General features: G+C 40.3%; 1 protein-coding gene across 4 annotated transcripts in view; it reads left to right on the top strand.

Annotated features, from left to right (window-relative positions):
* Window positions 1-22,756, top strand: part of ablim3 (actin binding LIM protein family, member 3) — a 351,872-nt gene that overhangs the window by 193,439 nt on the left and 135,677 nt on the right. For all 4 annotated transcript variants that reach the window (XM_043703814.2, XM_087995438.1, XM_087995439.1 and 1 more), the window contains exons 5-6: window positions 6,952-7,078; window positions 17,711-17,804. In XM_043703814.2, coding sequence (XP_043559749.1) covers window positions 6,952-7,078; window positions 17,711-17,804 — 221 coding nt within the window. The remainder of the gene's footprint in view (window positions 1-6,951; window positions 7,079-17,710; window positions 17,805-22,756) is intronic.

The raw sequence follows: 22,756 nt of genomic DNA on the forward strand, positions 1-22,756 counted from the left end.
ATACACTTTGACTCACAGAACTCCACATGCACTATGTTTGAGTTATGACTTCCTGCAAACAGCTCTTGTCACCTGTTGTTTCATAATAGGCACAGCTGCTGCTGTTTGTTGGTTGCTGAGACTCATCTTCCAGGTATTCATCCACCACCCTATTGATAACCAAATAAAGCCTCCTGGAGGCAAGTAAAGCAAGAAGTGTTAACTAAGCTATTTAGAATCTAAAACGTTTTATCAATACATTTTATCAAGTGACATTGTAGTCCTAAGCTTCAATTACATAAACACATATTTATGTAAATATGAGGCATTTTGTTGGAGTGTTATAAAGCTACATTTGACATTGAGTCACATAAAGCAATATTAGGATAGACATTGCAATGTTTGGTCAAAATAAAGCAGATTTTAAGGACCATCTTAAAGCAGGAAACAGAGGCAGAAAGATTTAGGAGAAGAATCTCAGAGTCAAGGGCTCGAAGAGCTGAAAGCTGTGCCACCAGTGGTGGGCTGATTAAAATTGGAGATGTTCAAGAGGTCTGAAGTAGATGAGTGCAAATATCTCAGAGGACTTGAAGAGACTACAGAATTAGGAAGTGGTAACCTTACTATATGTTTCAGGGTAAATGAGCCTTTCAATACTGCATTAGTAACTCTGGGACAGTAAGCCTGATAGATTTTAACAAGTTTGGATACTCGGTGGAATAGCTCTGATTTTGCTTTAACATGGCACTGTAGGTCTAAATCTGCATAAGAACCAGATGCTTGCATATTTATGACGCACTAACTCAGATAACTGCCTGCTTATGAAGTTGGCAGGTGTAAAAACAAAGCCACCAGTCTGCCACATTCTCATCTTGCACCAAGGGTTAAAATCCACCTTCCCCTGCAATTTCCAATATAGATCCTGGAAAAGAGAGAAATATGGAAACTTTGCTATCTAGCAGCATTGCTGGAACAAAGGAAATGCTTTTTGGTGATTGTCAATTTTCTATGAAATAGAATTAATTACTCTGATGGCGTGTTGCTTAATAAGACTGGTGGAATGGTTTTGAACTTTTTTTCTGGCTGAGGTAGTTCTTGGCAGCTGCATCTTCTTGCTGCACCATTGCAACATCAGGGAAAGACTGGTAGAAATGTGTGGAAGGCCATGATGAGCAACCAGTAAACATCTGAAGATGCTGAATGAACAGAGAGAGATTTTCATTTTTGATAGCTTTACTGTAAATGTGTAGTTATGTTGTACGTTGCCTTATAGAGAGTTCACCTTTAAGGACACCATGTGCTCCATGTATACTTCATTGCAACTCTACCAAACTGTTAGTCTGTTTGGTTGCTAGGTGAAATACACCACAGACATCAGTATAATTGATAAATTATAATATGTTACTGTTTTAGTACACTAACCCAGAGAATAATCAATCCCTGATGAGCAATTGATTACTGGACCATCACCATTAACATGATACTTTTCACTTAAGATCATCATCAAAGTAATATATTTTGAAATTTAATCCTTGTTTTGATGAATAAGACAACTTTAGATTTCTTAATACATAATATTCAACAATAGTTTCCAAACTTCAAGCAAGGTAATTTTAAAAAGAGTCCTGAATTTTCTGGAAATCTGAAATAAAAAGTCAAGATTGCAAATACAAAGCAGGGATAAGTGTATCTGTTAAAAATATGTATAGACTTAGATGTATTCTTGTCATCAAAAATAGGATTTTACAAACAATCATTACAAACATTTGAATATCTCGTTACAGCTTTTCAAATTATTTTGTTAAATTATTTATTAAAGTATTAGACATTTCATTTTTCATATAATGTACTTCCTCAATTTTACATTCTGCCAATTCTGTATGTTTGGACAGGCAAACTATTGAAAGCTGTGATTTCTTTCATGATTGTCAATCACATTATTTAAGAAACATACTTCAAAACAATTTTTTGAAATCTTGGTTTCAAAGCTATGCTGGAACCTTACTGTGCAGCAGCATAGTAAATATTTCATGAAACAAAATTCAATAATATAGTCTACAGCAGTTCTTGGTGTGCCAGTAAGAAAACTGAGCATAAGGTTTCCCTGAGACTAGACAAAAGTAAAACTAAACTTGACAAAAGCATTAGGAAGTTGACAGATGTGTTATTAAGGAGGAGAAAGTGAATATTGAAGATGCTGGAGACAGAGTCAAACTACCAGAGATATATTTCCCTCCCCACCCCTATCTGCATTCTGCAGAGACCATTCCCTTCACAACTCCCTTGTTAGGTCCACGTCTCCACCCCCCCCACCCCCCTCCCAAGCCCACAACCCACCCTCCACTCCCCGCACCTTCCCTTCCCACTGCAGGAGGTGCAAAACATGCGCCCACACCTTCCCCCTCATCTCCAAGGCCCAAAGGATCCTTCCGCATCCAACAGAGATTTGCCTGCACCTCCACATATATCATGTATTGTGTCCATTGCTCACGATGTGGTCTCCTCTACACTGGGGAGACAGGATGCCAACTTACGGAACGTTTCAGAGAACACCTCTGGGACACACACACTAAACAACCCCTCCACCGTGTGGCTGACCACTTCAACTCCCCCTCCCACTTGCCAAGGATACGCAAGTCTTGGGCCTTCACCACCACCAAATTCTAGTCACCCAACGCCTGGAGGAAGAATGCCTCGTCTTCAGCCTCGGGACCCTCCAGCCACACAGGATCAATGTTGATTTAATCAGTTTCGTCATCTCCCCTCCCCCCACCTTATCCCAGATCTAACCCTCCAATTCGGCACCGCCCTCTTGAACTGTCCTATCTGTCCATCTTCCTTCCCATCCATTCGCTCCAACCTCCGCTCAGACCTATCACCATGATCTCCCATCGTCATCTACCTATCACATTCCCAGCTGCCTTCCCCCCAGCGCCACCCCTCTTCCACTTATCTCTCGGCCCCCTTCGGCCCACCCTCCTACATTCCTGATGAAGAGCTTATGCTTGAAACATCGACTTTCCTGCTCCTCGGATGCTGGCTGACCAGATGTGTTATAAAGTTAATCAAAAGGTGTTGTGGAAAAATCTAATCACTGTAAACAGCAGACAATTGGTGTTAGAAGATAACAACCAAAATTTGGCTTCAGTTTTAAAGTTATTTCCTTTTGTACTATAACTGACAGGACATTATCAACACCAAGGGAGTTTAACAGAATTAAATGCTAAGGATCAGTTCATCTGTCCAAGATAGATTGTAGATGATAAATATGTAACTTGCTGATTATGACCAATACTAATAATTCCCATCCACGGTTATAAAGCTCCATTAAACTTACAACAAAGGGTTTGTGTTCAACTTTAAAAAAGTGAATTAGCTTAACAACAACTTAGATTCGTATGATTACTTAAACAAAATGAAATATCCCAAGACACTTCACAGCTACATTATAAGACAAAGTAGGACACCAAACACATAAGGAGGTATTAGGTCGAAAGATCAAAACCATGAACAAAAACATACATTTATTCCTTAAATCGTAAAGTGAGGTGAGGAAGCAGAGAAGTATTGAGAAAATATTCCAAACTTGTTGCAAGATAACTGAAGGCACAGCACCAGTGTTGGAGTGATAAAAATCAGATATGTTCAAGAGGCCAGAACTAGAGGCACATATCGTGGAAAATTATAGAACTGAAGGAGATTATAACAAACATGACAAAAAAAAAGGAAGAATTTTAAAACCATGATAAGAATTCAAAAATCAATAAGATTGTCTCACTGGAATTTGGTGCAATCAGTGAGTGCAGGTATGATAGAGGAATGGGACTTGCTGTGAGTTAAGATAAGATACTGGTAGCTGAGTTTTGGCTAACTTGTTAGCAACACGTTGAATGTGGGTCACCAGTTAGGAGTATGGTTGTATTTGAGTCTGGATGATAACAAAGTCATGAATGAATGTTTCAGCAGCAAATGAGCTGAGGCTGGGAAGAAGTTGAACAAAGTTACAGAGGGGAAATAGATGGACTTTGAGATGGTGCAAATACAAAGTCAGAAGCTCACTTCTAAATCAAATGTGATGCTAAGGCAGTGAACAGACTAACTTAACTGCTGTTAGGGAGAGTAATCTGTTTTTGGACATCAGAGGCTTGGAGGAGGTGTTGAAAACAATGGCTTCCACTTTCCCAATACTTGATTGAAATAAATTCTTGCTCATCCAGTAGTGGATGTTAGATAGACAGTTTGATAATTTCACAGCAGTGGAGTAGCTGAGAGCTAGGTGGCATCAGCATTCATGTGGAAACTAACACAATGCCTTAAAATGCTGTTGTCAATGGGCAGCTTTGGATAAGGACTAAGAAGGGGCCAAGAACAAATGGATCACTGGTGGACACCAGAGGTGTAGGAACGCAAAAGGGAGACTGTTATTAGTTAGATAAGAATGAAACTATGTGAGAGGTATCCCGGATGCAGCAGAGAGGTCAAGAAGAATGAGGATGTGGAAAGTTTAACTTTAACATATTTGCATTGGATACCATGTGTGACTTTGAAAAAAGTTATTTCAGTACAATGGCAGAGGCTGAAATCTGATTGGAACTAGTTTTCTGAGGCAATAGCACATTCAAGAACTTTGGAAAAGGAAGAGTTTGGGATTAGGGTGATAGCTTGCAAGGATACAAGGGTTATTTTCTGAGGAGAGTGGATTGCAGATGTAAGGCAGAGAGAAACAGCACCTGAAGAGAGAGCCACTTACAATATCAGTTAACATGGGGGTCAGGAAGGAACGCTCTGTGGTCAGTAATTTCGTAGGAATAAAATTGAAGAGACAGGAGATGGGTCTCATGGACAAGATGAGCATAGAGAAGGTATGACAGAAACTGGAGAAGGATGCAAACTTAGAATTAGGAGTGAGAATTAGAAGAATTTAACTGATGGAAAAGAAGGGCATGCCAGTGATAGCTGATCAGATTATCTTGATTTTAGTGACAAGCAAACTATTGAACTCCTCACCATTTATGTTGGAGGTGAGTTTGGAGGAAATTGAGCAGATCGTTGAAAAAAAACTTTGTGAAAGTTAAAAGAAGCCAGAGGTTAACTTGGTAACCCAGCCCTAAGATGACTGGGGATGCAGTGATGCTTCAGCATTTACATCAAACTTGTTTTAGCTGTGGCATGAAAAAACCTGACTACAAAAGTTACAGCATGTATTAAACTCTTGATGTTTTACATACCCTCCAGGACCCCTCCATGAACATGTTTAAGTCTGTAAATATTCCGTTAGATTGAAAAATATTTGGCTAGAAAATCTTTAGTTTTTATGTTGAACATTTATTTGCAAGGATTCTCTATTGTCAAAGTCATCTTTAAGCAACTTGATTTAAAGCCATTTTAATGCTCCTGGCAGCTGTCTATAGTAATGGCTATGAATTTTCTCAAGCTGTTTCCCATCAACTGCTGTAACGTTTGCCAGAAATGTGGAGGAAACCCTTCCCTTTCTAATTACATGTAGAGTTTCCATCACATCTCTGATGAAGTTACAGAGGAGATGGTGACCCAACTTAATAGACCTGAAAAGTTTATTTGGTATTGCTGTTGACTGACCCCAATGTATCAAGAGCTGGAGTTTTAGCATAACATAGCACACTATAAAGCTTATGCAAAAGCAGGTACAGAGCAAGAAACAACTAGTGTCTAGCTGTATAATTAGACACTTTGGGGCCACATCTTTCAACTTTCTATTGCCTGCATTGAAAAATATAGACTTATGCCTTCTCTGTCAGGTATGAGTCTTTCGATGTACATCCTAGACTAGATTGAATAAATTTATCTACTGGGAAACAAATCAGGTAACCTGACAGCTGGACTGAAACTATTCTCGGGTAAACAATTTTCACCTGGTTGAAATGTAGAAGAATATATACGTACCTTCCTAAAAAAAATCTCTCATCAAAATTGATGACATATGTTGGTTGAAATCAAATAATGAATGTTAAACATAAGATCACAAGACATAGGAGCAGATATAGACCATTCAGATCATCAAAACTGCTCCACCATTCAACTCCTGATTAAAAATCTGTCTATTTCAACCTTGAATGCCCAGCCTCAACAGCCCTCTGAGGTAAAGAATTCAGCAGATTGAATATACACTGAGTGAAGAAATTCTCCTCATCTCTGACTTAAATAGATGATTCCTTACTCTGAGATTAAGGAATCCTAGCCTATCCCACAAGGGGAAAGGTCTTGTATGTTTCAGTAAGGTCATGTCTCACACTTTGAAACTCCAGTTAATAAGGGCACAATCCATTGAACCTCTTCTCATCAGGCATATACTCCATAACTTAGATCAGTTTAGTCAACCTTCTTTAGACTGCTTCCAATGTCATTTTTTCCCTCAGTTAAAGGGACCAAAACTACAGTATTCCAAGTGTGGTCTAACTAGTGCCTTGTAAAGTTTTAGTGAGGCTTCCCTACTTTTGTAATTTATGCATAATGTCTGTAAAATGATGGAGGCTATGTGCTGTATAATATACAGTCAATGGAAAATAAATCAGACAGAGTATAATATGGGCTGCTTATTCACATTGCCCACAAAGTAATATTGCCTGAACTGAATTTGAACTTGGAAGAGGCATAATCCATTGATAAATGGGTTAGAATGCAAGTAAGGTTTGTAACATAAACATGACAACGAAATTCTGAAATGATAAATTAAACTTATTCAGAAATGTATTTAATTAGTGTAAAGTGAAGTGTAATTATGTAGAATAAAATTAAATATTTATGAATGTGATAATTCTGTTAACTTGACAGAACTTGACATGAGCTCAGATTGCTATAGTTTTAAATAAAGACATAGTTTTGTGTATCACTCTGAAATACAACAATCATTTCTCTACCAGTCATTTGAAGTGAGTTGTAATTACAGTATTTTGGAAGATTCTTTGTGGATTATCTATTCTATTTTTATTACAGAGTGTGCTGGCTGTGGGGATGAAATCAAACATGGACAATCATTGCTGGCCTTGGAGAAGCAATGGCATGTGAGCTGTTTCAAATGCCAGTCTTGTGGTGTTGTGCTGACAGGAGAATATATCAGCAAGTATGTATGGTACTTGAAAAATGCAGTATATGTAAGAGAAAATGGATTAAGATTCATTAACTATTGAAATGTCATCCATTCAGAAAGATTGACATAGTTACTGCTTTATATTTAATTCACATGTTCTGCCTAACTTCAGTGAGGAGAAAGTGAGGACTGCAGATGCTGGAGATCAGAGCTGAAAATGTGTTGCTGGAAAAGCGCAGCAGGTCAGGCAGCATCCAAGGAACAGGAGAATCAACGTTTCGGGCATAAGCCTTTCTTCAGGAATTCCTGATTCTCCTGTTCCTTGGATGCTGCCCGACCTGCTGTGCTTTTCCAGCAACACATTTTCAGCTCTAACTTCAGTGAGCTCATAATTTGTTGGTACAGCATTGAATCTTGCTTGGATTTTCTTCTTTCTTTCCTAAAGAAACTGATTCATTGTAGAGTTCAGTTCTCTGCCTTTTCACCCAAGTTCCTGTTATTTGTATGTAAACAATGGAGTGACTTTAACCCTTTGCTCCTGGGCCTGGGACAGAGCAGATCAACTTCCCACTGTAGAACCAATGATTACTGCCCAGGCACTGACAGTTAAATAATAATCCCCAGCTTTCTCCTCTGCCAGCTACAATGAATCTTGACAAATGATTTTACCATGATGATATTGCGGCTGTACTCATATCATCTATTTATCCATACAGTGTAATCACTTAGCTGTGGTCACTGAATACCCATCATTGTCAGGAATTCTTTCCTCCATACCTGACCATGCAAACAATCTACAGTCCAACACAAATATTGACTATTGCATTTCCTAGTACTTGTGCTGTTAGTGCCTCTTGTTCAGTGTATTTAAAAAAAATGTAAAATGTTAGAAGAATTTCAGACCATTAATTTTATTATTGCAAATCAATCCCTAATAACAGACCACCACTTTTTTCTTACCCACACGGTCATGCCCTTTGATTTCTTTCCTTCATTCCCTTCATCTTCACTTTAATTGTTCCTTCTCATGCGAACCATTTATCCTTATGTTTCCCCTGACATTGTGACAAGGAGTTTTGCAAGTATTAAGAATGACTATGTCTGTGTTTCCAATATTCCATTGGAAAGTTGTGCACAGTACTCTCCCTAAAAGGCACAGTCCTGATGTGAACCTGTTATTTAGTGACACAGCACATTGAAGACTGGTTTACATGACACTATGTTTTAAAGAAATTTGCTATTCACATGAATGTCATTACTAACCTATCCCTGCAACATAGCAGGCAATATTCACTGGTCAAAATAACAAAACAAACTTGCATGGTTCTTTTCACAACCAACAGTATTTTAAAGCTTTTCATAGCCAATTAACTACACATTGAATACATACTGCTGTAATGTAGAAAATTAAAGAACTTTTGATATTATACTGTCTTTCAAACACTGTGGTCAGTGTTGTATTGTGGTGAAAGCAGTTGCTAATTTGTGCATAAGGTTCCTCAAAAATTAGTAACTAACTTTAGTAATGTCAGTGAAAAAAAAAGTGTTGTCAGGAGACTTTCTTTGCTTTTCTTCAACTAGTATCATGGGATTTTATGTTCACTTGATGCTGACTTCTGCTTAACAATTCACCCGAAACATTACATTTTGACAATAGAGTACTGCTGGAGCTTGGGGTTTGAATCCAAAATCTTCTGACTCAGTGGCAAGAATGTTACATTGAGGCAAGGTTGTCAGGTAAATGTGGCTGATATGCTCACTTTTAACGTTCTGAGAAAAATTTAAGAAAATCTGCCTGTTATGTTTTAGTGATTGGAACCAGGTTGACTTCATTGACTACAAGGTCTTTAATTGGGGTTACTTACCTGAGCAAATCAGGAAAGCCCTGGCTGACCGAAAAAAACAAGAGATTGGACTCTCCTCAATTCAGGAGATTGGCTCTGAGCTGGTTGGCTACAGCTAGTGCACAAGTAAATAAAGATTGACTTGGTGACAGGATACTGGCTTCTGTGCAGTTATCTCAAATGCAAAGGGAGAAAACAGGATGTGCCTGAAAAACATTCACTTGCAACAGTCATCTTGCAGTTGTGGTAAGCATTTCTGGCAGCAAGCCTTTGTTTGGGAAACTTGACTCATTTGACCCTGCTGCCAAAGACTGGGCCCAGTATGTGGAAAGAATGTGATTTTCTTTTCTGTGCAAATGACATTGGGGCAGATGAAAAACAACAAGTAATCCTTCTGCCCACTTGCTTTTTCAGTTATTAAGAACTTAGCTTGCTCCAAGGCAGCAGACACTAAAACTTTCCAAGAGTTGACAGGGTTGGTTAAGGAATATTACGACCCCAAACCTCCTCTAAATCTAAGATGCTATCAGTTTTATTCGGCTGTTAGAGAACCAGGGGAATCCATATCAGGATTTTTGATGAGGTTGAGACGGCTGGCAGAGGCTTGTGATTTTGGGTTAACACTGAATGAAATGCTGAGCGACTGCTTGATATGTAGGATTAATAATGTTACCATGCAGAAGTGCCTACTCGCTGAAGTCGAACTGGACTTCAAACAGTCACTATAACTGGCATGGTCATTAGAAAATGCGGCAAGTGGAGCATGGGAGCTACAGGGCTTCCCGATGGACGTGGACTCACTCACCTGTCTGACTGAGCTTACATCATAACTTGGAGCAGGAGTAGGCCATCTGGCCCTTCGAGCCTGCTCCACCATTCAATACGATCATGGCTGATCTTTTCGTGGACTCAGATCCACTTAACCACGCTCTCACCGTAACCCTTAATTCCTTTATTGTTAAAAAAAAATCCATCTTAGCTTTAAAAATGTTTACTGAAGTAGTGTCAACTAGTTCACTGGGCAAGGAATTCCAAAGATTTACAACCCTGTGGGTGAAACAGTTCCTTCTCAATTCAGTCTTGTATCTGCTCCCTCTAATCTTGAGGCTATGCCCTCTTGTCCCAGTTTCACTGCCAGTGGAAACATCCTCCCTACTTCTATGTCATCTATTCTCTTCATAATGGTAAATGTTTCTGTAGGATGCCCCATCATTCTTCTGAATTCCAATGAATATAATCCCAGTCTACTCAGTTTCTCCTCATAAGCCAACCTCCTCAACTCCAGAATCAACTAGTGAACCTCCTCTGCACCTCCTCCAGTGCCAGTACATCTTCTCTCAAGTAAGGAGACCAAAATTGCATGCAATACTTCATATGTGGCCTCACCAGCACCCTGTACAGCTGCAACATAATCTCTCTGCTTTTAAACTCAATCCCTTTAGCAACGAAGAACAAAATTCCATTTGCCTTCCTAATTACTTGTTATACCTGCAGACCAACCTTCTGTGATTCATGCACAAGGACACCCAGGCCCCTCTGCATAGCAGCATGCTGAAACTTTTTACCATTCAAGTAATGATCCTTTTTACTGTTACTCCGACCAAAATCGATGACCTCCCATTTATGAACATTTTATTCCATCTGATAGACCTTTGCCCACTCACTCAAAGTATCTATGTTCCTCTGCAAAGTTTCACAGTACTCTGCACACTTTGCTTTGCCACTCATCTTAGCTTCATCTGCAAAATTTGACACACTACACCGTGGTCCCCAACTCCAAATCATCTATATAAATTGTGCATAATTGCGGTCCCAGCACCGATCCCTGAGGCACACCATTAGTCACTGTTTGCCAGCCAGAATAGCACTCATTTATCCCCACTCTTTGCTTCCAGTCAGTCAACCAATCCTCTACCCGTCATGCCATGCATCTTGATCCTCTTGTGCGGCACCTTGTCCAAGGCCTTTTGGAAATCTAGGTACACCACATCCACTGGGTCCCCATTGTCCACCTTGCTCATAATGTCTTCATAGAATTCCAAAAGATTCATTAAGCATGACCTGCCCTTCATGAATCCATGCTGTGTTTGTCCAATTTGATAATTTATATCAAGATGCCTTGCTATTCCTTCCTTGTTAATAGACTCGAGCACCTTCCCCACTATAGAGTTTAAGCTAACCAGTCTATAATTCCTCCATCTTTTGTTTACCACTCTTTTTAAATAGTGGCGTCACATTTGCTGTCCCAGAATCCAGCAAATTTTGGAAAATTACCACCAGTGCACTTGCTATTTCTCCTGCCATTTCTCTTTTAATACCCTGTGATGCATTCCATCAGGGTTAGGAGACTTATCAATCCGTAGCTCCATTAGCTCATCCAACACTAAACTCTTCCATAATAATGATGTTTCCAGGTTGCCACCTACCTTCTCTTCATCAATTACTGGCATGATATTAGTATCCTCCACTATGAAGACCAATACAAAATACCTGATCAATGCCTCGCCCATTCATCATATCCCATAACTAAATACCCCTTCTTATCCTCTAAAGGACCAATGTTTACTTTAGCCACTATATTTCATTTTATATATTTAGAGAAACTGTTGCAATCTGTCTTTATATTCTGTGGTAGTTTTTTCTCATGTTCTATCTAACTTTTCTTTATAGCTCTTTTTGTGGCTTTCTGTTGATCTTTAAAGTTTTCCTAGTCTTCTAGTTTCATGCTATTTTTGGCCACTTTGTATGTCTTCTCTTTCAATTTGATAGCCTCCCTTATTTCCTTAGACACACATGGCAGATTACCCCTTTTCATACAGTACTTCCTTTTCATTGGAATATACATTTGCTGAGGACATTGAATAATTGCTTTGAAAGTCCTCCACTGCTCGTCAACTGTCCCACTATAAAATCATTGTTTCCAGTCTACTTTAGCCAAGTCCTCCCTCATTCTATTGTAGTCTCCCATGTTTAAGCACAGTACCTGGTATTGGATTTTATCTTCACACTCTTCATCTGTATTCAAAGTTCAACCATACTGTGATCGCTCCTTCCAAGAGGATCCCTGACTATGAGGTCATTAATTATTCCTGTCTCATTACACAGGGCCAGATCAAGGATAGCTTGCTCCCTCTTTGGTTCCATTACATGCTGTTCAAGAAAACTATCATGGATACACTCAATGAACACCTCCTCAATGCTACACTGACTGAGCTGATTCAACCAATCGATTAAAATCCCTCATGATAATTGCCGTTCCATTTTACAGGCAATAGTTATTTCTTTGATGTTATTATTTGGTGGCGAATAGACTATATCTATAAATGACATTTGCTTCTTAGAATTTCTAATTTCCACCCAAATGGGTTCAACCTTATTCTACATTCATCTCTCAGCAGCACCCTGATGTCGTCCTTGAATATCAGTGCTACACCATCCTTACCTTTCTGTCTGTCCTTCCAAATAGTCTGGTACCCCTGGATATTTAACTCACAGTTATGGCCATCCTGTAATCATGTCTCCCTAATGGCTACTAAATCATATTCATTCATGATGACTTGTGCCGTTAACTCATCAACTTTGTTATGAATGCTACGAGCATTCAGCTTAAGTGTCCTTATGCTATCTTTCTTACTGTCATGATTTCCAGCATCTCTAATAATATCTCCTGAGTTATCCTTCTTTTTTGCTTCTTTCATACTCTGTCTTGAATTTAAACCCTCCTGCACAAATGCTAACCTGCTGCTTACCTTTTTATTTACTATCATACTCCCAGTCGTTTTCCTTTTCCCTTTCCCCGACTCACTAGTTTAAAGTCCTAGTGACCACCCTATTTATCCTTTTCACTAGTACACTGGTTCCAGATCGGTTCAGGTGGAAACTGTCCCATCAGTACAGATCCCTCCCCCCCCCCCCCTCCCCCCAACCATTCCAAAACTGATGCCAATGCTCCATGAAATGGAATCCCTCTTTCCCACATCACTCCCTTGGCCACGTGTTTACTTCCCTAATTTTCTTATCCCTAAGCCAATGTGTACATGGCTCGGGTAGTAATCTGGAGATTATGACCCTTGAAGACCTTTTCCTTAATTTTGTTCCTACTGCTTGATAATCCCCAAACAGGTCCTCCATCTTAACATTGCCTATGATGTTAGTTCCAATGTGGACCACAACAACTGGATCCTCCCCCTCTCACACCAATATCCTTTCAAGCTGATCAAAAATGCCCTGCACCTGGCACTGGAAAGGCAACACACCATGCGGGACTCCCAATCTGGCTTGCAAAGGATATTATCTGTCCCCGTAATTATAGAATCTCCCATAACCATCTCTTTGCTCCCCCCTCTTGAACGGCCTTCTGCACTATGGTGCATGGTCAACTGGTTCATCCTCCCCACAGACCTTTTGCTCATCCACACAGGGAGCAAGCATCTCATACCTGTTGGACAAGGTCAAGAGCTGAGACTCCTCTGTTCCTGAACTCAGGATCCCCCTACCTGCTTCACTTGCAATCTCACCCTGTTGTCCCTGATCACTGATTTAATTTGAATTACTTATTCAACCAGGTGTGACTGTCTCCTGAAACAAAGTGTCCATGTAACTCTCCCCCTTGTAGAACACCACTTGAGTGGAGGCAATTGCGCAGCGTGATGCAAGTTATATCCTGAGCATAGGGACCCTAGGCCAGCCCACAGCAGAACCCCATGACAAAGCCGAGCTAAAACATTCCTCAAGATCTGGGCCTTATCAGCCTATAGTTGCTGCCGGTATGCGGACTTGAGACAGGAAATGAGTCCTACAAGGCCTGGTTTAAGTAAGAAAACTTGTAGGAGAATGGATACCCTGGAAAGTCCCCTTTAATGATATCCAAATCAGAACTGAGGAAAATTAATGGTTTGGTTAAATGGTCACCCAGTCCCCATGGAGTTCGATACCAGTACAGCTCTATCTGTGGTTACAGAATCTATCTTTAACAAGATTCGCTGTGACTCCAACCCTTAAATTTGCACAAGACCTCAGCCAGACTGAGAACACACATTGCAGATTAAGGGTCCTGCTTCAGTTCCCATCTCCTATGAGAAATGGTTGTTCAGTTACCATTGATGGTAGTAAAAGGCTTGAACCCAGACCTATTGAGGCAGAATTGGTTTAGAAAGATTCGCCTAGATTGGCTCAACATGTTTCAGTTAGAAAATGGCTGCGTAGGTGAAGTCCTAGTGAAATAGCCAGGAGTATTTCAGGTGGAGGCTTGGGACTAGCAAAGGGGCCAAATCCACTTTACATGTTAACCAGAGCACAATTCCAAGATTTTGCAAGGCCTGCCTGATGCCATTTGCCTTGTGGGCAAAAGTAGAGGCAGAGATCAGGAGAGTGGAGAGCAAAGGAACCATCAAACCAGTACAGTTTGCAGAATGGGCAATACCAATCATACTGATTATGAGGCCTGATGGCTCAGTTCACCGTGTCGGGATTTTAAACAAACAATAAACCGCTTGTCACAGCTGGATAAATACCCAATCCCTCACAGGACTTCTATGCAAAGTTGGAGGGGGGGAGCTATCCTTTACGAAGCTGGACATGAGCCACGCTTGCCTGCAATTGAGACTGGTTAAGGAGAGCAAGAAGTATGCTACAATTAATACCCATCCATTTCCCACGTCTGTACCGGAGCTGCGGTCTTTCCTTGGGTGAGTGAATTATAATGGAAAATTCATATCTAACCTGGCCTACATCTTTGCACCCTTACACCTGCTATAGAAAAAGGGTCATTCTTGGAAATGGTCATATAGCCAAGAAGTAGCCCTTAAGAAAGTGAAAAAGCAGCTATCGTCATCTAAGGTGTTGGCCCACTACGATCTGAAGTGAGAAGTAGTGCTGACATGTGATGCCTCCCCGTTTGGTATTGGGGTAGTGTTGGCTCACTGGATGGCCCAAAGGAGAGCAATGCCCAGTAGCGTATGATGATGCCCAGATAGAGAAGGAAGGCTGAGCAGTCTTCTTTGGTGTGAGAAAGTTCTACCAGTACCTTTATGGATAGGAATTTGTCATAGTAACAGATCACAAACTCCTGCTCAGAACTACTGAAGGAAGACAAGGTTGCACCCATAGCTTCCAATAGAATTCAGCGATGGGCCATTATTCTCAGCACTTCCAAGTACAAGTTAGAACACCATCCAGGAAATCAAGTGGCTAATGTGGATGCCTTGAGCTGCCTCCTTCTGGTAGATACCACATCAGTGGTGCCTCTCTTGGAAGAGTCCGATTTAGTTGTAAACTTCCTGGAAACCCTTCAGTCATCACAGACAATATCCAACAGCGGACACAAAAACCTCCCGTCCTAATGAAACTAAGAAGCTGGTGGTAATGGGGGAAAACAGAGAGCTATCGCAACCAGGATTGAAACATTTCTGGACCCAGAGAGACCAGATCACTGTAGAGGACAACATATTACTACGGGGAGCAAGGGTGATTTCCCCAAGTAAAGGTCACCACCAGATACTGACTTAACTCCACCAGGGTCACACAGAGGTTTCCAAGATGAAGATGCTAGCAAGAAGCTATGTCTGGTGGCTGGGGTTAGATACCAACATAGCTGCATTGGTGGGGTAGTACCCAGAGTGCCAACAAGGATAAAAATAGCCACTAGCAGTGTCCCCACGTTCGTGGGTATGGCCAGGAAGGCCCTGCACTCAGTTGCATGTCAACTATGCCAGTCTTTTCATGGACTTAATGTTCCTGGGCATTCTGGGCAACCATTCAAAGTGGTTGGATGTACATAAAGTTTGTTCAGCAAACTCAGGGATGATAATTGAGAAGCTGCTCGCCTTGTTTGCAATACATGGACTCCTGGAAGTATTGGTCACGGACAATGGGATGTCAGTTTCCATTAGGGAATTTGAATATTTCCTGAAATCAAATGGCATTCGGCACATAGGAACAGCTCCATACTATCCATTGTCCAATGGTCTAGCAGAAAGAGCAGTTCAAATGTTGAAGGCAGGCTTAAAGAAGCAACCTATAGTGTCAATTGATATCAAACTGTCCCGGTTCCTGTTCAATTATAGGATCACCCCAAATGCAACAACAGAGATAGCTCCAACAGAGTTGCTGATGGGGAGAAGACTCTGCAACAGGTTAAACCTGATATTCCTTGACCTGGGGTTGCAGGGTGAAATGGCAGCATGAACGCCAATGCAAACCACATGCCTTCTCTAAACGAGATAAACAATTTAATTCAGGGGATGAAGTTTGGTGCTGGAACCATAGAAATGATCCTGTTTGGTTACGAGGGCAAGTTAACACAAAGTCAGGTCCCATGACTTACAAAGTTCTGGTGGCTGATGCAGTCCTGAACAAACATGGATCACCTGAAAGCTGTTACCTCGCAAACTGGGCAGGAGCAAAACATACCTGGCCCATCAGAACAGCCAAAAAGACTGTCAGAAACCATGCGTTCTTCCCTCTGTTTCACATCAAGCTGAAGGTCTGAGTTCGATGCAGCCTTGATAGCGTTACCACCGGAAGAAGAGGAAGAGACTCTCCTGAGCTGCTCTGGACACAAGTGGCAGTCTCTGGTCTGGTTATGTGCGTTCCATGTCAGAGTCTGAATCAAAGCTACAAGCGAAAGACCAGGCCTCCATCGCTGGACTTGGCGGGAGAGGGATGTAGTAATTGGATATAGGTTGACCTCATCGACTACAAGGTTGTTGATTGGCCAAGGTTAACAACCCCAAACGGGAAAGCCTGGCTGACCAATATAACCAGAAGATTAGAATCTCCTCAGTTGAGGCGACTGACTCCAAGCTGGCTAACCAGCCACAGCCAGTGTACTATGGAGGAGGAAGCTCCACCTGTTGGACTGTGTTGTTGACTCAACTCTTTTCTGGCTGGGTGAGCCTTACCTCTATTTCTACAAAAAAAATATAACCAGGAGATTAGAATCTCCTCAGTTCAGGCGACTGACTCCAAGCTGACTGGTGACAAGTAAATAAAGGGTGACTTGGTGACAGGATACTGGCTTCTGTGCAGTTATTTCATAAACATTCAAGCACTTGCACAGGTCCCTCTTTCAAGGCATCTTCACTCAATGCTCCACAACCTTCTGAATATTGATGTTGGGAGTAGACAGGTATACCTGGTTTCTGCAATGCAATTGACAGAAAATGCAGCAAAGATCATGTTCCCTTCATTTGTATTTCATTAGTAAATGTCCACCCAAACATGAACAGATGTATTCTTCAGCACAAATAACCTTTTGAAAGCAGGGGAGCTGTTCATCTCCAAGTGGCATTGAATCTCCAACATTTAAGCCACAAGATAAAACCACCAGGAGAGATGTTAAAGGGCGAGTTAATCAAGTTAAATCATGCTTTTAAAAATGTGATCCAGCACCACATTATGTTTATATACTACAGCTAGCAACATTACCTCTGATGTTTGGTATTGGAAAAATAAATAGCATGAGAAGCTTGGTGTCTATAAACGGGCAGGAAGATTAAATGTCCTGAACTCATGTCGCTTCACATTATGCAACTTGTGCATTGAACATCTTTGATCCTTTACAGCTTTAAAATAATCATCAAATTTTGGTGTTATCAGGTTTCTGTAATAGAAAACTGCATTACAATTGTTCTGCTGTTACAGTGTAAGAGCAAAGACATTTATAGAAGTATACAGTGACTGAATCACAGTTTGAGAATAACAGTAAAGCATTGAAAATGAAGAAAATCAGAAATTTAGATGTTTTCCAGAGGCAAAAGGCTGTATGATGAGTAGCTCAGTATAAGTTGTTAAGTATCAATTTTCTTTCTCTATTTCTAAGGGATGGTGTTCCTTATTGTGAGACCGATTACCATTCACAGTTTGGCATTAAGTGTGAGACTTGTGACAGATATATCAGTGGGAGAGTGCTGGAGGTAAGTGTCTGTTAAAAAGCATGGATTTTCTTTTTATTGTAGCTCTTTAAGGAAAATGTTACTTAAAATTATGAATTGGGAATGACTGCAGGGGTTCATTCTCTTAAATGCCACATTGCTGTGAGCCATAGGTGTCCATCTGGTAATTACAGGGTGTCAGAAAAGTTCTCAGATGAACTAATCTTAGGGGGATGAGGAAGGAGGTGAGCAGATAGGAGTAGCCCAGAGAGATATGAAGGGCATAGGTAAACAAGGAGATGTTGAATGGCAGGCCAGAATAGAAGAAAATCTGAATGAGAGATAATAAGAGTTGAGAGAAAATGAAAGCAACCCATAGAACGTGATAATAGGCTGAGGAGTACCTGGATTGGGTGACTGTGCTAAAAGCAATTAATGTCTTAACAGGACCAGAAGAGGGGTGGGTTTAAAAAAAAGCTTGAAAGGATGCAATCAGTCTCTAAAGTTACTGAACTCAATATTGAGTCGGAGAGGCTGCAGTGTCTCCCCAGCAGGAAATGGGGAGAGAGAGAGAGACTTTAGAAATATCTTCTACACGGCCATATACAATCCTCATGCACTGCATTAATCACATCTTCAAATAAAAAACTCAATAAGTTTTGCCACAAATATCCTAATCATCATTGTCTGTTTCTCAATCAAGGATGATATCCATTCAGTGTTGGTTTTGTTATGATCTCAACTGATATCATCACTGAACAATTCAGAACCCAAACTGAAACAAGAACAAAAACTGCAGGTCTGGCAGCATCTGTGGGGAGAAATCAGACTTGACGTTTCAAATTCAGTGACCCTTGTTCGGAAGAGCTGAAACGTAGCATTACAAATCATGTTTGTTTTGGTTTTAATGATGTTCTCTCACTGAAACATAAGATACAATGCTACAGATTTTGCTTTAGCAATAAAATAGAAGTTTAGTAGCAACAGAAATGAGGATAAAATAAAGCAAATAACAAAAAGTAAAAGATTTTTAAACAACAGTAGTAGGAGTTTGGAAGTTTCTTCCAGAAATGGCACTGCAAACTGAATCCGTTGTTAATTTTAAGTCCGAGACAGGCAAAGTTTTGTTCACAAAGGCAACGAATGTGGGCCAAAGGCAGATACAGATGAATCTCGATTATCTGAATATCAATTATCCAAATATTGGATTATCCAAAGGAGATCTCGAGGTCCCAATTGAAATATTACATCAAGGAGCTGTTTCAGCCCTGATCGCGTCTTTTTTGAACAATGATTAAAAATGATCTCGGCTCACTGAAATGCTACCGAGAACAGTCCTGGACATTGATATGAGCCCAGGCACCGTCTCCAAATGACTGACCTCCCGCCCTCCCTCTCTCTCCCCACACTTTCCCTGGAGTTAGACACAGGGGTGAACCCTAAACCCCCCTTCCCTAGATAATCCCTCCAGCATTGTCCTGTACAAGGCAAAGGTGGAATCTGTAAAAAAAGTTGTGTGTGTGTGTGCGCGCGCTATTTGGAGACTTAGCCCACAAAGGCAGCAGCAGTTTTACTGTTGGTGTCCACTCTGGCTACCCAGGGTTCGGGGGGGAGCTGACGGGGGAAGGGGCGCACGGAGGTCGGGGGGGGGGGGCAGGGCAGCCTGAGCGCGAGGTGCGGTGTTGGACCGGGTTGGGGGGTTGGCGGGGGGTGGTGTTGGATGGGGTTGGGGTTGGGCGGGGGCGTGGGAGTTCGCACACGCTATGCTGCAGTCTCCTGAACAGGGAGCAGACTTAACAGAAAATTCTGACCCCCCAGAGGAGAGGCATTGAATCAATTAACCAAATAATTAATTATCCAAATGAAATAGTGCCCGCCCATCTCGTTCGGATAATCGAGGTTCCTCTGTATATGGAGTTAGGCCATAATTCACTCGTGAACTTAATGAATGTGAAACAGGTTCAAGCGGCTAGATGGCCTACCCCTGTTCCAATGTTCCTATTAATTCCTATTTTATAAACTGAAAACAAAATCAATCACTCTTGTACAGTATCCAAAACACACTGCTGGAACTTCCAAAAACACCTTGTATAGTACCTGTAAACATTACTTGTATAGCAGTCACACCAAGATCTCTGTCCTATAACACTTCGATAGATTTGAGTTACTTGTGACTTTAATTTATAAACTGGAACTGCATCTTCTTCCTGGAGATATTATATACCTTAATGTGAACATATTCAAATGTAAGCAACCTCTTCGGGGTTTTAATCCACCACTTCTGGTCTGGGGCCATCTCTAAGTATTTGTTCCATCGTAATCAGGTTTCTCTAGGTCTTCATGTCTCAGGACCACTGGTCCATACAAGCATCTTCACTAAAGGATTTCATAGGATTCCCTATAACTCAAAGTAAAACATAAAGAAAGTATCTCTTTCCCTTTGTAAGCAATGGGTGTTTCCATGAAGCTTAAAGAAATATCTCCTGACCTTTGAAACTTAGCTTGTTAACATTTTCAGTTGTAAAATCATATTAATGTGCACTAAAACTCATTTTGCCTAAAACTAGCCCTCAAAAACTGTTTTACGAGATATCACCATGGCTATAGAAATAATTAAGTTAAAAATGAACTTCAAGCAGAAAACCAACTGACCAAAAAGCAAAAATCCACACTACAATAAATGCTGTTAAATATCTAAAAAGTATAATCACAGCCTACATCACAGAAATCATGTGATTAAGTAAGTTAATTCTCAACCTACAAATCTTTGGTAATATCAAACAAGATGTACTTTGAGGTAGTGGTACAGGGATTTGTTTCCTTTTTTCTTTCCTTACTGCCATTTTGCCTCATTATTAAGACATTGTAACAAAAAATGTGGTGTAGCATGAAAGACAATTTGTTACCATTTTGAACAATTAGCAGCACATTCATTGTCATAGAGTCATATAGTACAGCCCTTTGGCCCATCAAGTCTGTGCTGCCAAAAATATATTATTACTCATCATGTCTTTGCTGGTAAACTGCAATGAATGCTTCAGAGTATCCTTGAAACAGTTTATTTGTTCTTCCCTGGTAGATTAACTGTTTAAGTGTTGAGAAAACAGCATTGAGTTGGGGAGACACGTTTTGCCAATCTGGGCACAGTGTTGAATCTGTTGCAGCCTGAATGCTTGCAGAATTGGCTTCAAGAAAAACATGAGGATGTGTTTGATGGTTATTTCATTGCATGCAGAGGGTGTGAGAGTGCCATTGTTGGTGGGATTTCTCTAATGCCCTAATGCGTCGTTGATAAACAGTCCAGATTCACTTCAGTATCTGAGTGTAGTGATAAGAATTGTTCTTTCCAATAGAGCTTTGTTGACTTATGAAGGATAAATGACCTACATTTTATAAATCCCCATTGGCTGTCTCTGATCAGCTGTAAATGTTACTGTGTTCAGTCACTCCATCATTTGTTTTTAATTCTGGAATTGAATATTGCTGGTAAAGACAACATTTATTTGCCCATTCTGGTTTTGAGTTGGAATTGAGTGATTGTCTAGGTCATTTCAGAGGACAGTTAAGAATCAACAACATTACTGTGAATCTAAACTCATATACAGGTCAGTCAGGGTAATGATGATATATTTTCCTCCCCTAAGGAGGCGGAATAGGAACGTAGGAAGAGAATTATACTGTTCATTCCTCGAGCATGCTCCACCGTTCTAGATCACTGTGTCCATAAAATTACAAAAGATGATCACCAATGCATCCACTATCTCTGTAGTTATTCCTTCAACATTCTGGGATGAAGTTCCTCTGATCCAGCTTATTTTTCAAGAATGACTTCTTTACTAATAATAATTTATTTAACTCTCAGTTGCATAAGTTCTCGGATGTATTTCTGGGAGATTTTCTGTATTTTCTTCAAAGTAACTGGTTAGTTTCTCCACCATTTCCTTGTTCTCCATAATCATTTCTCCGTCCCCATCTCTAATGGGCCTACATTTAACTTTGCTAATCTTTTTGCCTTCAAGATTGCAAAGATTTTACAATCAGCTTTTACATTTCCCAAAAACTAAGATATTCTCTTTTTCCTTTCTATATCAGTTTCTTGGTCCTCCCAATCCTCTGGTTCCCAATCCTCCTTCAGGACTTCTATGACAATACTATATTCTGGTTTGCTTATTCTTTTAGCTTTATGCTGTCTCTTACCTCTTCAGTCACCCCTGTTTTTTTATTTATAGCAAATAGAATTCTCACTGTTTGCTAGTATAAATTAGTTCTGAATTGTGTGAAATTCTTTCTGCCAGTTTACTTATTAGAAGGTGTGCCAGTTTACTGTGGACAGTCTCCTCCCACACTATTGAAAATAGTTATTACCCAAATCTGACAGTCAATTGTTTTGTCTTCCTCATTGACCGAATATAACATCACAACCAGGCATATCTTTACTACTGTCTAGTAAATGTTCGTGCACTGTTAAGGTTTTAACTAGATCTAACTTATTGCTCATTATTAAATTTAATATGACTTAACCTCTTTTGAGTTTGAGTATTTTGTTGCAATAAAATATCCTGATCATAATCAAGAAATTCCCTACTTATCTGACATAAGCTTGTCTGTTATCCCATTAAAAGCATTCTGCTTTCATGCTATGCTTCTTCAATTTGAGCATTAATATATTTTACTATACTAAACTGTACACAAGGGACACATATACAAGCCTCCTGCAATCTTAAATCCTTTTTCATTTCTTAATTCTGGGCATTAAGTCATGATTGCCTCTTGTTACATAATTTCTTATTGTAGAACTAATTCCAATCTTAACACTCATGATTATCCTCCTCTGCCACTATTTCCTGTCCTTCCGGACAATGCAATGACATGTTCAGTTTCCAGTCCTAACCATCTTGCAGTCATCTCTCCGTAATTACTACAATGTTGAAGCCTCTGAGTTAATTTTATGTCTGTAAATAATTTACTTCGTTCTGTTTACTTTGTATCTTTGA

The sequence above is a fragment of the Chiloscyllium plagiosum genome, unplaced genomic scaffold, assembly GCF_037043375.1.
Source record: "Chiloscyllium plagiosum isolate Xiang-an unplaced genomic scaffold, Cpla_swu_hap1 HiC_scaffold_16, whole genome shotgun sequence".
NCBI lineage: Eukaryota > Metazoa > Chordata > Chondrichthyes > Orectolobiformes > Hemiscylliidae > Chiloscyllium > Chiloscyllium plagiosum.